Here is a 17,094-nt window from a genome sequence, read left to right as displayed (position 1 = left end):
GAGTCAACTTCAATTTGAATAGCAAATGAGTTGGGGCCGGGCTTAAGTGGTGGGGATTCCAGTGCAAAGGAGAGGCGGGTCTGAAGGTCTTGTAAGGGGCCTGCCTGTGAATCTAGGGGTTGTGGTTCTTGTTTACTTGGTCTTGAACTTGCATGTCGATAATGCGCTCTGACATTTGCCGTGGTTGGTAGTATTAACAATGGTAATTGCCCCAAGACATGTTTTTACAGGCTATTTTTACCGGCAGTGAATTATTGATTTTGAATGTGGGAAAAAGCTTCAACGCAAAATATGTTTTCCCACTCGTTCCGTGCCCCTTTTTGGGGTCTAGGCTATCGAACTGAATCGAGACTAAAAATAAAGTGAGAGGCCGCGTTCGGCATCGAAAAAGAAATGAAAAAAGCAAACAAACTAGAGAAAACCGCAGAGTAAACTTAAAAAAAACTGGGAGACCCAAAAATATATCGAATACGTTCCAATTCCACTGTTGCACCACCGCCTGTTGCTTGCACGGCGGCGCCATCTGTTGGTAGCCTCATCCACCTTATGAAAGTGAAAGTACAATTACGAGCGCATAGAATAGCATTTAATAGAACAAAAGAAACAATGGGAATAAGAAAAGAACAAACAGCACAATATTTGCATTTCGTTTGGAAAAATAATAAGAAGAAAAGCATTTAAATAAGGCGGGTGTAAGGGTGTAAAAGAGGAAAGAGCCGTAGGAAATATGCGCATCTATTTGCCAAAGACTCGAGTATACCAAAAGTCAACAAAGAACTAGAAAAAAGTGGGAGGTTGTGGGGTGATACACAAGAACACGCGCAACGCAGGAGGTAACATAATACAAAAAAATATATTTAAAAAAATATCAAAGAAGCATGCATTGTTGTCGCTATCGCGTCGCTTCCTTCGCCAGCTGCTAATGACCGAGTCGACAATCAATAATTAGAGCTGACCAAGGTAATTAACCCATGACAGAATGTACATCACATCACCCCAGCGTCGATCAACAACCAAAGGCATATGACTTCGATAACAGCTGCTGCAAACCGATTAAAGCGATTGCAATAACGATAAACCAAATCAAACTGGTTAAAATAAATTGAGTAAAGAGAGGGGCAAAGTAAAATATTATAAAGATCGTTAGAACATTTTATTTCTAGTCTATTTTTATATTTTAACAGACGATCATAATCATTTTCTCATACCATTGCAGAGGCCGAGATAGGAATATTGGGAATACTCGGAATATTAGTAGTAAAACTAGAACTATCGGTTATTAAAATATGTTTTCAATAAAAAAAATTTAAAACAATGTTTCAATGTTTTAAATAGGCACAAATGGAATAGAGAATTGACATACTTTAAGGGTCGATAAACTTCGGCCTATTAAAGTTATGGGTATCAGAAAATTTTAGTTGCAACTGTCTTAGGAAATCGATTTAAAGAAACATTGATACATTTATCACAGAAGGATACATTTATCACAGAAGCACAAAATGGCAAAAAAGACAAAGCCTTCGAAATGGTTAAAAGCCAAAGACAAAAAGAGGCGCCAGCAGTGGAAAACTGGGAAAAAAGCAAATTGGAAAAGACGGGGAAAACACAAAACAAAAATTACAAAGGGGCGGAGATTGAAAATGGAGGAGAGGTGCCAAAGCCAACACGCGATTAGTGAATGCCCAACCCTATTAACAACCCCCACACTGTTACCACCCACTCCTCCTAGTCAACCACCAACTTCCCATCTCCATTATATAAGGGTTTCATGTTCCAAATGGTGAAAAGAACGACCAAAAACTGGAAAAAACCAAAACTACACAGGCTTAACTTCCAAACTGCGTCTTCGAAAATGCGATAATTCCAAGTAAATACCCCACTATACCCGTCGTACAGCAAATATGTAAATATATATATTGGAAAATCAATATAAATAAATTAAAAGAATAAATATTCGTTGATTAGATGTGTTTACTCGTATTATTAGAGCGGCAATTATATGATAATTATTTAATCCACTTATATGACAACAACGTGACATCCGAAAAACAAAGAAACTAAAGATCGTACAGAGTTGTGTAGGGGGGAAGTATTGTTGGTCCAAGACTTTGACATTTGAAATCAATTTTATACGCATTTGATTGACTTTGTCAGCTGCTAAGCCTATAAATCAATATTTGGAGTTAAGAGATAACGCAAAACAATAGGAAAAACCTATGCAAGATTTAATTTATACGAGAGCACTGAACAAAACCAATTCTATATTCTTTTACTAATAAAAAAATAAGTGGAATTTTGTTAATAAACTTATTTATTTTGGGCTATTAACAGATTTGGTTAAATTACCTTAAAAAATTTAATTCCAAAATTTTTTATTACTAGTAACATTTTGAATGTTTGTGGGTTAAATCTATAATATTGTTTACAAAAATTTTAATAATGCAGTGACCCAATTTTAAGATATTTAAATGATGCGATTATAGACTGCACTCTTAGTTTTATCACCAAATGATGACCAATCAAATTAAGAGGCAATTCGAGTCTCTTCACCCATTCAAAAATCCCACTCACATGAGATTCACTTTCAGCCTTTGGCCAATCACTCCCTTCGCCCGAATTGCGATTAACAAAAACCAGCGGATAGTGGGCTGAATGTCAAGTTGTCGCAAAATCCAAGCACTAATTGTGGAGTGGCCTTGCTCCCAGTGGGCGGAAGTGGGAGGGACTCAACTACTGCCAAAACCACACGTGCACACAGCCAATTCAGACCCCAATCTTATCAGTAAATAAAAAAGTAACAAAAACAAAAGTTCAAGCAAATTGCCTAATTAATCAAAAATAATATAAAGCGCTTAGCCAACAGTGAACTTTGGTCAAGTGTGTGTTAAGTACTTTTTCTTGTTAATTGGGAACGGGGAACAGAGTGAACTGGAACAGAGGTGTTTTATATTAAAGCACCTCGGATCGTGTATCGCCTATCTATATGGTCCCGTCATATTAAAGTATGCATATAGACCATATATATGTACATCAAATCCCAGAGCAAAGATTAACTTAAGTTGATAAGCTGCAATCCACTCTAAAAACCTCACCCCATATATACAAGTCACCAAAACCCCCCTTAAAAACCCCTTCTTGTTGCCAAGTTCTTTGTTTTCAGTTTTTACTGCACTTGATTACCATAATTACATGACAAACAACAACAATGTCGTATGGCTCAATGTAAACAAATAAATAAGGCAAAGAAGAAGCATTTTCCACACTGATAACAGTTACAAAATATTTTTGTTTATTTTTTCTAGTCTACATTTATATAAACAGTAACAAATGAGTCAGTGTGGTGAATGTGTATTTTCAATTTTTGGAGTACAAAATTATTAAGTTTTTCGATTTCATTTAAACAAATCTTTAAATTATGGATATGTTAATTAAAATGTATTTTAGTAAATTTATTGTTTTTATAACAGATTGTTTTATCTATAACTCTATGATTATTTCATAATGATATAGTTACGATGTTGCTGATAAAAAAAAACCCCTATTTATGTCTCAACAAAGACTAAAGCTGGGTTAAAGCCACTTACATTGGCATTGGCTTAGCCACTATAATACCCATTAAAAAAATGAAGAAAAAAAACAAAAAAGGAAAGACAAATTAAAAGAGCGCTGACTAAACTCAGAGTTCCAAGTACTTGGGTTGTCCCCCAAAAACAAGAAATCGAGCCAAGAAATCCGAGAAACAAAACAAAAATGAAAAAAATTATACAAAAGTAAGCCACCGAACTTCCTTCAACCTGGTTTTTAAAGTCCCCTATGCCATAAAGCTAAACATTTCTACTTTAAATATAACACAAAAACCAATTTGGCAACAAAATAAACCACAAAAAAGGAAGGCAAAAAAAAATCTTTATACCACAAAAAAAATAATGTTTAAGTTGTACGCAAAAACATCAATGAATTACATCAGCCAATTTATTAAGCGATCGTTAGAGAAAATAAAACAATTAAGGGGTATGGGAATTGGAAAATTTGTGTTACTCTAAATTTTATGGATCCAAATAAAAAAAAAATACGCAAAATTTATAAAAGAGTACGCGGACTTGCATTTCGTAAACTTCACCAAAAATTAGTTTTATTTATAGAGAGCCTCCCCCTATTTTGTTTTCGATTTTGTTTTTTGGCCCACCGCCTCTCATGAAATAAGTGAACCATGTGTCATCCACAGCAACAAATACAACAAAAAGAGAAATAACAACAACAAAAACACATAAAAAACCACAAAATATACAACAAAAATCGAAACATTAATGAGAAGAAGAAAAAGCCGACAAAAGCTCTCGTGAGAGCAAAAATAAAAGCTGCTCTGCCTCTCCCGCTCTCACGCATTCCCCCATCTCACTCCCCCAATTCAGCCCCACAATGACGCAATGCGTGGCGGCATTTACGTCAGGCAAATGCTGAAGTTTCTGTTTCTTTCTCGCTCTTTTCTTCCCTTGTTTCTTTAAAAAGCCTTTGTGTTGTTTTTGTTGCTGTTCACCTTTGTGTTTCAGTTTGGTTGTACTTCCCCGCTTTATTGTTTAAAATCGAAAGCAGAGGATCGAGCCACAGAACCCATTACAAAGTTCAGTATACCCCACATGAAGAGGGGTACGAAATACAACTTCTAGAAACTTCATCAAGTTGAATTCTCCAAAATATTGGTACCTAGTACCTCGAACCCATCTTTTTATACCTATTAACTCGTGGAGTAACAGGATAAATTTGAACTCGTTGAAAAGTATGTCACATGTAGAAGAAATCGTTTTCGACCCTATAAAGTATGCATATATATGGATCAAAAGCCGAATCGATCTGGCCATGTCCGTCCAAAAAAGCTAGAGATTTGAGATTTAGCATACAGATTCTAGTGATGCTCGCTTTCAGATTCTGATGTTCAATTTTCAATTGGAAAAAAAAATCATAAAGTTTCAAAAAATCAAATATTTCACCTTATTGCAGTAAAGTAAGAAGTCTGCAGTCACTATTTCGAGAAATTATATTTCTTATCCCACAAATGGTGAATTCTATTAAAGATATGATTTTGACCACTTAATGAGTTGTACTACTTTGGACAACTTTAGTTCTTCAACATTAACCCTTCAACCCGTCTGAGTCGGATTCAAATGCCCTCTGTCCCAAGTTCTTTATTCCACTTTGTTTACCCAATCTATGCTTTGCCGAGTCACGAACCACATAAACACTGTGGTATCTGGCGCAGACACTAGGATGACACCAGACGGCACACGACAACAACCACTATATGAAGGCGATAAGATTTTCCCCATACAATCCAAAAGCCAGACCCACTTTTCGCCCAAGTGCTAGAGCACCGAGGAAAGCCAACAACTAAGGCCAAGTTGGGTGATATTCAGTTAAGACCAGACACCACTGGTAGCGCCACATCAAAATCTGGTTGGAATTAACTACGAGTTACAAATGCCACATCTCAAATAGACAATCGGGGGCGTTTGGGGAAGCACGTGATAAGCGGATTGTTAATGGACCCACGCTAAGTGATAATTCCAACATAGTGTATTTACTCTGGGCAAATGGTGCGGCGGAAAATGAATTCGGCGCATAAATAACATGGTGTTAATTGCAGATCAAGCACTGGAAAAGTTGTGGATCTTTCTTTTTAATCAATAATTTGAAGTTGCGCACAATGGACTTCACCTCGAACCATTAAATTTCCATCCAATAATTCATCCAGTACTTCCCTTCATGCCGTCTCTTTCTGGCCGGGGTTGCTAATTTAATTTGCACGCAAACAAGCTAGAAAGGGACGGAACTACGAGTGCTAGAGATATGCTAATTGTGAACGCTAATTGCGCCAAAAGATTCGCAACGAAACGCAGATAATACATATAGGTAGGTACATATATCAGAAGAAGAGGAACGTTTCGTGTTCCGTTTCGCATTGTTGTGCAGCAGACTGGAAAGTTTTGGCAAGCGGTGAAAAATCTCGGTGTAATCGGTGGAAGAGAGGTTTGCGATTTAGTTGGTCATGCGATCATTTCGTTAGACGCCACGCGCCGCTGATTAAACGTCTTTGGCAACCCTCCCCCCTCTTTATTTATCTCCCCAGGAATTTGCATTAAAAATAGCCAAAAGGCAAGTGATAAATAATAGGTGTCTATTTTTAGATTCGAATCGATTCAATTGTTGATAAAATAATTAACGCCTGGATAAGTGCTAAGTGAAACAAGTCGCAACAGAATGGACTGAAACACGGGCAGCTAACGTCAAATAACCATTAAAGTGAAACGGCAGAATGGAACCAAAACACTTTAAGTTCGAGTTGAAAAGAATCCAAGATACATGGAAAGGAACGAAAAGTTAGTGAAATTAACGATAAAATAAGTGGAATAAAATGCCAAAACAAGTATAATAAAACGAAAACATTCCAAACGTTTTACATTGTATTATAATTAACACGTTTATTTTGAAACACTGGAAAAGAACAAAGCCAATGCCAGACACGACCATTAACCCAAAACAGATGAATGGAACGAACATTAAACGCAACAAATCAATCAAGGCAACTTTAACAGTTGGTAACTTTCTAAACGTTTTAACTTTTTGTTGTTATGCTTTTTCTTCATAGCCTTCGGTCAGCGGTCGATAATCGGCCTTGCCAATTGGGGGGCGGGAACGATGGGATAGAGGCAGGTGGGCGGCGGAGTTGCCGACACCATACAACTGGTTTTAATGTGGTTTACTGGCCTCGCTCACCAAATCCACCAACAAAAGAACCGCAAATAGCCAAAGCCAAATCCAAATCCGAGTATCGTTTTAAGTTTCGCGTGCTTGTAAGCCGCAAAGGTTAAAAGCGCACTAGAGGCTATATATGCTATATATACTGAACATTATCAGTAGAACGATACGATATTCTCCATTCACTTGCACGAATAAATATAAAGAGGAGCGAGGCGGCACAAAGGCGAATGCTTTTCCGCCATTTCCACATTCTCGCATAAATTAAGTGCATTTTTTCGTGTTGCAGTATGAATTTCCGCGAAATCGGCCTGAAAAAAGGAAATTGAGCAGCAATTTACCGGGCCAACAACCCCCTGGTACCAACACCCCTTAATTGACATTTCCATATAGAACTCAATTAACAGATTAGTTTCAACTTGCCAATTGCAGTCAATCAATACCATCAAAATAAAAACCGGGTAATTAATCAATAAGTAAATATCGACGTAACCAACGGGAAATTAAAACTTAGTAGTTTTTTTAAAATAAACAAAAATGATTTTGAAAGAGATCCGATCAGGAAATCAAAGGACCAATTTTCAAAAAATTTTGTTTTTTAGTTTGGAACGGTGGGAAAAAAAATTTTAACGAAGATAACAAGAAACTTTATTTTTGAATGTACGTTTGATGGTGCTCGCATTCCCCAATCGATTTGTATGCCCTACACACAATCCCAACCATCCAATCAACGGACACACTCGCTTAATAGAATTGTATGCAATAAAAAATAAGCGTATTAATTGAGCGAAAAAGCAATTTCGAGTCTGAAATGAAGTAGGATAGAACAGCGCGGCTGTTAAAGCTGTTGTCACACTTTTATTACCCGAGTCGTCGTGTGGCTTCTTGGCCAGCTTTTTGTATCCAACCCGAGCTGTTTACTTTAGTATCGTTATTTTTATTCGACTGACGCCTTTCCATATTCCTTTCCCTTGCATTATAAAGTCGATTCGATTCCGTATCATCCCGTCCTGCTTTGTCTTATTATTGTACGTATTATTTTATTGCAAATTGAAGTGAAAAATGTTAATTGAACGATAACAACAATGCGACAACGTCAGCAGGTTCCGTGTGGCGATGCATGTGTCTTTATGGATTTAAGTATAGTCTGCATCGTTCATTAATCAAAAGAATCTAATCAACGATACATTTAACTTAAAACATATTTATTACAATTATTACGTGTTTAATAACATAAAAACTAATCGGTTTACGTGTGTTCCAATTTTAAACTAATTCAAAATTTATTACATAAGACCCCACAGAAATATAGCGGGAATTAATTTATCACGTTCTATAACTCAAATAACAAAAACAACTAATTATGTGAAAACCAACGTTAACTTGACCGGAAGTTGTGATCACCGTATTATGAAACGCACTGTATTCCCACTTGTAAGTGCTGTCATTATGGGGCTTGCACTGGTTTTTGTGCCATTGGCCGTGTTCCGTATATTGTTTATTTATTTTTTGTATTTGCAATCGCAACGACATTTCTGGTTACCAAAAATGCCAAAGCTCCAATTCACCTCCAAAAATGGGCGTGAGAAATCATCGGGGGACAATATTATTCCGACTTCGGTTTTTTGAACGCGTCATCATCAGCGTCATTATGCCGTAAATACAAATACAAAAAAAATGTAAATCGAGACGTGAAAATATTTTTAAGAGGATCAACGTGGAACGCGTGGCTCAAGTAAAACATAAGTCAGCTGACTTTGCATAAAGTAGAGTAAAGGAAAGAGATGGATGGCGGCTCAGAAAAATATAGGGAAAATTTAATATTATGAGCAGTAACAACTGCATTTAACGAGGTCGATTCGATTTTAATGAGCAGAACAGAATGACTATAGAAACAGAGAGATCAGAAGCAGAAGCTATAGCTCATGATTAACACAAGCTTGAACAGTGAACAGGCTGGGAAAAAATATTACAAAACATTAAAATTATCTCTTTATAGGCAAATGTAGATATCGCTATATTTTAAAGATACCCCTGGTTAAATTTTGTATGAGATTATTCAAATAAATATTTTTTTGGCAGTAGTTACTCTTCTCCGAACATATATTTAAATATGGTATTTTTTATGGCACCACAAAAATACGAAATAACGAAAATTTTTTTGTTGTTTTTGGCGGCACGTCATGCAGTTTTGGCCCCCAAAAAGTCTGACGAAAGCAAAGCTCCCTGTTGAGCAGCTTTTCGAATGAAAAGCTCCGTGATAGTTCTCCTTTCAGCATTTATTCGTCTGCCTTGAACCATTGACATATTTAAGGCGCGAGCAAGTGAAAGAGAAGAAAGAGCGGCAAAAGAGATGGAGAAATGCAGGCTTAAGAGATACAAAACTGATTGTCACATTAAAGATAAAAATTTTTTAACTTCAAAATGTGAAAGATAAAATATCTGAAACTCTCAACCAACAAAAAAATGACATACAGCAGAAAAAGGGGGAAAAGCATTAGGCGAATCACCAGAAAAATCAACAAACAAAAGACGCCAAACGAAACAAACGAAACAAATGCTAAAACACACCCGTGTGTGTATGTGTGCAAATATTTCTTCGTCTGTGCTATTTTTATAAAACGAAAAAATGTTAAAGAAATTAAAAAAAAAATGCGAAAGAGCGAGCAATAACAACAACCACACATCAAGTAACTTCGACTTGGACTTTTTGCCTTTGGGGGGCACTCAAAGAAGAAGAACGAGTGGCAGGAGGAGGAGAAGAGTAGCCAAGGAGAGGGCAAAGACGAAGGAGGAGAAGCCGGCACAGTTCATGCGAATTTTTTTTGGGAATTTTCCACTGGCGCAGCGACACAGCAGCAACAACATGAATAATTCACTTTTGTCCCAAGCCACTATATATAATAGCGTTCACAGTTTTAGGCACTGAATCCAATTAGACTCTGGCCACACTATGCCTAGAAAACTAGAGTAGCGACACACTAAGGTCACACTATGGTAAAGTTGAGAAGTAGAAAAATTAACGCCAAAATTATACTTTAGGTACTGATAGCCTGCTAATGTGGTAAATATTTACTAAAGCAATAAAAATACCTTGAACCAATTCGCAGAGGAATTTTTTTTCTTCCTCATTGGTATTCCCAATTTTTGTAATACGTAAATCAAGTTCATTAGATTCAGGGATTCGAAAATCGAAAAATAAATAAACCATTTATACACATTTGATTAGCATTTTTTAAAGCCATTGAATACCGTTTTCGTATCTTTATGGTAAGGTAAAAGTGGGTTTGGAAATTATAACGCTTAGTAGTGAAACAAAAAAGTTAGGTGTAAAAAAATACTTCAAATTTCTAAAATAGGATTTGATTGATTTGGTTTTTGTGACACATTCTCCCCATTAATCACAATTTTTACTACGAAGTTATTTAGCTTTTTTGAGCTATTATTTTGATCGCTGGTGTTATCTTCGCAACCAAGCGCATATTTCAACATTGTCGCCAATAAGGAATTGCATGCACGTACTGCATTGACTTTAACAACGCCTCCTCCCTCTGATCACCATAGCTAAGACTACTCATTGAGGAACATTTGCCCATAAAAGCAAATGTTGATCAGTGGAATGAAAGATAGAGTTCGAGGGGAACGGGTACTGGGGAAGAGCGAGCCACCACCACCAATTATCGCGAAGACGCAGCAGCCGCAGTAACAATTACACAGAAAACAATTAAAATCTCAATTTTTTCTTAAGTTATAATAGTTTTTATATAAGCATAAAATAGCGATTACTACTGATCAATTTTGAGATACAAGGCGATGCTGATCGTGACCTTATGTTATCAGCATTAATTACACATTCAATCTTTTTAAAAGAGATTTTTTATACCATATTAATGAATTAAAGTTATTGATTTAGCCGCGTGAAATGAAATTTTTTCTGGTCTGTATTATAAATTTATTTAAGATTGGTTAAGCATCTCTATTTATAATGCTTGTTCTATAACTATTACTAAATCTACCAATCTACCAACCAAACAATTTATTTATGATTCGTTACCTAATGGCCCAGTCAATTACATATGTAAAATATAAGTAATTATGCCATTAGCTCGTTTGCAAAAGTCTGCGTTAATATAACAATCTGTCTTATATAGCCAGTAAATGCCAATTGGAAAGAAAATAAATATAATTTATAAATATCATCTAATCAATCTAATCTAAAAATGATGAAAAATCTACGTGTTGTTTTTTTCTCTGTGTGCGCTGAAACAGTAACAACAACGATTCAAAAAAACAGGTTTGAAGACGACGCCGCTTCCATTCGCCACTTGTTGTGCGTCTGTCGAGGCAAAGAGGGGGTGAGAGGGAGATGGCCAGCTAGCGAGCGAGATAGAAATATTGCAAAAATTTTTCCATTGATGAATTTTCAGCTACTTCTTCATCAATTTGGTAATGGAGCTGCAGTAAAAACTTGTATACATAATATTTATGTGATTGTATGGTGGGACGACAAGTGTTTTACAAAATACTACAAAGAGGGATAATTCAAAAAGCTTTCTAGAACATTCTCCTACTTAAAAATCTCCAAAAACAACATAAGAAAGTGTGTGTGATTTGAGTTTAAGTTTACAGTAAAAAAGATTTCACAACGCCGTGAAATAGACTCAAATTAAATGGATTTTGTAAGCCCTTTTCTCATTTTCTAATGGAATCAAACGGCAAATCCAACAATGTGGCAACTAATTAGATTTCAATACATATTGAATTCTATTTATTTGTATTTGTTTTGGGGACACATTACACTGCACACACTGTTGACACAAAAAATAAAGAAATAATCAGCCGCGTCACGAATTTGTTTCACTTTTTGTTTCGCCGTTATTTTTATTTATTTTGTTTCGTTTTTTTGTCGCTGATAAAAGCACAAAAACAATAAGTAAATGGTCGCGGAACTGCTGAATGGAACGCAGCGGAACGAGAGGAGAGTACGACGCGCCTGCTCGATGGATTCAACGCGAGTGAGCGAGTCGAAGCATCGGCATCCACATCACATTCACATCCAACACTTACATTCACCGGCAGCGCAGCAGCTGCGACGCCGGCGCCCCACGAGCACAGCAGCGGTCAAAACGAGAGGCCCTTCCGACCCTAATATTATTTAATTTATAAAAAAAAAAAACCTTTGGAAGACCAAAACAAATGAACTATTACTTTTTTTTACTACATTTCTTGCAGATTAAAATACTGATGTCATGTTTATCAACGAACTACTAACTAATTGACCTCAGCTGTAAAAGTCATGAAGCGTTAAGCGTTGGACAGTGAACCACAAACAGTATTTTTGTCAGGAAATTGTGGAATGTGCTCCCTAGAAAAATTTATCACTTTAAAAAATTCCAACAAACTTAAAAAACACAACATATTTAAAGTACTATCCACACTTTGGAACCAATCATCTTACAATCAAATAATAAATAAATACAATATACTACAACAAAAATGTTCATTGATTTAAAAATTTTCTCGCATTCATAAAATTACAATAAATTTAATCTACCACAGTCAGCACAAGAAAACTAGGCAGCTAGGTTCGTATTGTTGGGCAAAACTTGGATCCGCTTCACCCACTATGCATTCTGAAGGACGGCAAAATTGATCCACGCATTGAAAGAGAGCGGTAAAGAAATCGCAGAGAGTACGATAAATTGAGGGCAAGAAAAAGGGGGGCAGAAAGAGAAAGAGCGCGTGCGATAGAATTTCCAGTCAACGCAAAGCTAATTTGCATTAGGTGCGCGAGTGTGTCATCTGCACATGTGTGCGTATTCGTATTTATATCTGTGTGGGTGTATAAGTGCGCGGTGCAGCGGAATTTCTCATGTGTCGGCGGCTTATGCAAAAATTAGGTAACCGAGAAAGAGCTATAGAAAGAGGCAGAGGAAAGAGCGCGCGTGCCGGTGATTCAACAAAACCCATGAGGTAAAAGAATGAAAAACACAGTAAGTGGAGGGAAGTGGGGCGCGTGGGGTGGGCTGACGAGGTCTTGCAAGCACCGTAAAGGCCAAAAGCACCCAAAAATTGCATCCAAGTAGTACAAAAGTACCGTTCAATTAACTGGGGCCGCCCAAAAGTATGCAAGGACCAAGACCCAAGCCCTTAATGGCCTAATGGCAGCCAAAAATTGGGGACAATTCTAAAAAAAAAAATTTAGTAATTCGTACCTTAAATTCTTCATTTTCCATTTCCAAAACGTTTTGGTAAAATTCAACCAAAACAATTTGTTATTTCTAAACTTTTAAGAACTATCTTAGTTTTCTCATTTTTATTTTGTATTTTTAGAACTTATACTCAATACTTTTCATAAATTGAATAGTATAATTTATGGAAAAGGCACCTACAAAATATATATGCTTTTGACGCCATGCACTACAATTTATGTAGCTTCGGTCACACTAAGTTGTCATTATAACTTACATCAACTGAACATTTTATAACATATTGAAGATTGTGATTCTTAGATGTTATTACGAAATATACAATGAATGCCAGAGTTTCGCTTACCCGTTTACCCGTTTATAACTAAGCAAAATGATAGTAAACTTACCTGAAAAGAAAGGAGAAAGAAAATAACGGTTATTAGAGATATCATAAGTGGTGTCATGGTTTTTATTCCCTTAATTAGCTTTGGGATGAATTTAGCTACAAACCAACTGGGGGACACTAACTGTTTACTGACTGGACAAACTGGCGGTCCAGATGTTTATCCGCCGGCAGTTTTGGGCCCTCGAGGGCGGTACCCTTGAGTTTTACATCGCGGGTAGTGCTTGGTTTTGCCGCCTTCTTGTTGGCCGATATGTTTACTGATTCGAGCGACTTGTCTTTAACTCAAAGCCAATTCACTATTGCGCACTGATTTTGACTATATTGTAAATCTCTCTTCGCTTTAAGCTAATGGGTTAAAAGGCGATGAAGTTGGAGTAACGTAATATTTTTACAAAAGATTTGGAACAGAATTTTGACATTAAAGGCAGAAAGTAAAGTTTTCATCTGTTAACTTCTCACAAAAACTATAATTCAGGTACATCTGTATGTATACATATGTAGTTGAACACTATAAACGGATATATGGTTAATATATACTGAGGTGTTTTATTTATTTAAATATTATAATTTATTTTTAGGTGAACAAAATAAAATTTGTAATAATAACTAAACAATTTGCATATAAGAACCATACAACTTAACTGAATACCGAAATATCCCATAGGTTGCCTCGTTTATCGTTTGCACATGTTTTATTATTCTGCGTCGGCGGTATTAAAATTCTAGAGGTCTGTGCCCTTGCTTGATCTTATTTCTGTCGCTCGAAAGGAATTTCGTATCGTATTATACACGTTTGCTTAATTTCTTTTTCTTCAATTACAAACAACATTAATAAATTATAAATTGTAGATTTGGACCAATGCCAAGTGCACGCAATATAAAAACCGAAAAACGCATTTGGGGGTCGCCGATCGCAAGACAAGCATAATCAAAAAACAAAGAAAAAATGAAAGAAGCGGTAATTTCGAAAATTAAGCTAAAAACGAAAATTATAAATTTAAGCAACAAAACAGCAAAAGGGCAGCGGCAAAATATCAGATCGTACGGAATTGCATAAATATTTATAAGAAATCAAAACAGAAACAGAGACGCAAACAAAAAGCAACTGCAAAAACATCGAAGATCGCTGCATTTGTGCTTGGTATGCAGGGGTATACTACCCCCTACCCCCACACCTGCCGCCCACCCCCACCCAATGTGGGTCATTATCTTGTTTACTCCGGATTGACGTCGATGACGCAGCGCTGCCAAGGAGAACGGCGAGTGCGGCAGCGCAGTAAACGCACGATCCGAATCAAAATCAGAAGATCGGCGAAGAAGAAGAACGAGTAATTTATCAATTTAATTCGTTTATGCGACAAAAAATGCAGTGGTGACCCAAAAACTGCATTGCTAGAAACCATAACGTGACATATCTGAATCCGATCTCGAAGTAACATATCTAAAACGTTCTTTTTTAGTAATTAGTGTTGTAGTTCGCATTCTTCATTCTGCATAAACGTAGTTGGAAAGTGAATGCATGTGGGTGAGGAAAGCAGGGCAAAGCTTCTTGATTAGAAAAAACCTCAACAATAACCACTGTCTTCATTCCTTGAAAATATTTAAAAAATAAAACAAAAGTGAACCACAATCACAAAAATCAAGAATTTAATTTTAAAAGTTGACATTGCTTGACACTTTATAGAATTAATAGAATTGCATTTTGAGCCATCTTTTGGGTGCATATATATTTTAAATTTGTTTACCAAAAAAATGGGTTGTCCAACTATTAATTCGTAACTTTTTATCTTTTAATAGTTTTTACATTCCCAAATATGTTTTTTCAGCACTAAATCATTTGTCATCCTATCCTTTGCTATTCTCGCATGTTTTAATTACGTTTGCAGCATATTTTACGCCGGGCGTGAAAATAATATTATGCTCAATTTCTCTGTTAAATTATTCACAAATATTATTTATATTTTGTACTATATTCTGTATATTTAGATTCCCAAATGCACTGCTAGAGCTACAGGTAGAAGAAGAAGATATAACGCGTATAAGATACATATATGAGAAACAAGAAAGGATTGCAAATTTGAGGACCCGAAATTTCCCCTTGCAGCTAATAAAAAAACTATTCTAATAAACAAAAAATTTGTAAATTTTTCTTAAACAACATGCAATTGATTTGGCGCCTTATTTATAGGTTGTTAACTTGTGAAGGGTATAGAATTGTTTATACTGATATTAGGTATATGATGGATTACATTCAACGAAAAACATTTTGCAATTTTTAACAAGAAATAATATTAATTTTAAACAAAATTGTTTTAAAGCAATTTTCATTGAAAGTAAAATTAATAACAATTTTGTATATTATTTATCTATAGAGGGATCATAAGAAATCCATGTTTTCAATATTACTTAACGCAATCGTCACCATATTTGGCTTTCTAAATGTTTTACAAAAATGGAACACGATATTAGCTGAGTCAATTTAAAATTTTTATTTTTAAAATATTCTTCTGTAAAGGGCCCACACAAGATTTTTATTTTGACTGCCAAATTGTTAAATTAAAAAAACCTAAAAGTCCGGGTTGTTTTGATAGTTTCCTTTAGTTTTATATATTTTCTCGGTTGTGATGATAAACAATTTAACTGCAATCCAAAAACTGGAAAGTGATGTTTGCGACAGAACAATTATTATTGATTAGTTAGTAACTCAAACTTTCTTGGATGGTTTTTCCTTGATTTCCTTATTTTTCTAGTAATTTTGTTGTTTATTTTACGTGTTGCTTGATCATTGTAATCGTTTTAGCGGCTATTTTACCTTCGAGTAGGGAACCGCGGTTGATCAACATGCTCGATGAGGTTGGCGAGCGGAAAAGCGCTGTTGAATTGAAGAGAAGCGAAGAACGGGAAAAGCGGAAAACGCTGGGCAGCGGCGACGTCAACGTCAACGCCGCTGTCGCTGCCGCGGTCGCCGTCAGCACCGAAGAAGAGTGGGTGGTGGTGGTGGGTGGTCTGTTCTGGGTTGAAGTTTTCAACTGTTGACCTTCTTTTTTCTGCTATTTACTGCCGTTATTTTCACCCGTCTTTTTTCTTGGCGAAACTTCTGCCGCACTGTCGGCGTCGAAGTTGCTGCGCTGTCGACTGCAGCGCAGCAGTTACTTATACACACACACAGGCACTGACACACACACACACGCACACACAGAACAAAATTAAAGTGACGTTGGGATTTTGTTTTTGCTTTCTGGGCTTAGTTTCGTTAATTTTCTGCCCTTTTCTCAGGTGTTTTGAGGTGGTTTATTTCAGCTTCTTTCTCTGCGTTTTTGTGCTTTTTTCAGCGTTTTTCCTGCCTTATTTAGTGCAAACTCGATGCAGCAAATGCGAAGCGAACTCGCAGCGAGTGAATCTCGATTGAAACTAAATTCGCAGCAGAGCGGCGCAGCAGAGCACAGCGGGGGGCAGCGACGCAGGCAGCGGCAGAGCGGCAAATTCAAATTCAATTCGTTTTTGTGTTTAACTTTAACTTTAATTTGTGGCGCGCGTTTTTTTCAGCGTTCTTCTCGCCACGAATTTTGTACTACTAAAATTTTGCCTTTTTCGCTTCGGAATCCAAGCAAAAAAAAAAAAATGTGAATAAAACAGAAAACAGCAGACACGACACGCACACTAGTGCAAAAGTTGGGCGCTGTATTGTATGCAGCACCAGATGCGGCGAAAAAGGTAGAGAGCAAGAGAGAAAAAGAGAGAGCA

At 36.4% G+C, this 17,094-nt stretch overlaps 1 protein-coding gene across 6 annotated transcripts in view; it reads right to left on the bottom strand.

Annotated features, from left to right (window-relative positions):
* Positions 1 to 17,094, bottom strand: part of LOC108049678 (protein kinase shaggy) — a 52,620-nt gene that overhangs the window by 23,040 nt on the left and 12,486 nt on the right. The window contains exon 1 of one of the 6 annotated variants that reach the window (XM_017130936.2): positions 16,163 to 16,769. The exons of 4 other annotated variants lie outside the window; for them this stretch is intronic. In XM_017130936.2, the coding sequence (XP_016986425.1) occupies positions 16,163 to 16,193 (31 nt within the window). In that variant the 5' untranslated portion in view covers positions 16,194 to 16,769. Of the gene's footprint in view, positions 1 to 11,551; positions 11,764 to 16,162; positions 16,770 to 17,094 lie in introns of those variants that run through there. One more of the 6 variants, XM_017130929.2, reaches the window with a different exon arrangement.

Source organism: Drosophila rhopaloa, unplaced genomic scaffold (genome assembly GCF_018152115.1).
Source record: "Drosophila rhopaloa isolate 14029-0021.01 unplaced genomic scaffold, ASM1815211v1 contig_3, whole genome shotgun sequence".
In the NCBI taxonomy this organism is placed as follows: Eukaryota; Metazoa; Arthropoda; class Insecta; order Diptera; family Drosophilidae; genus Drosophila; species Drosophila rhopaloa.
The sequence above is the reverse complement of the archived record's forward strand: the minus strand, read 5'-3'. Positions and strand labels throughout refer to the sequence as shown.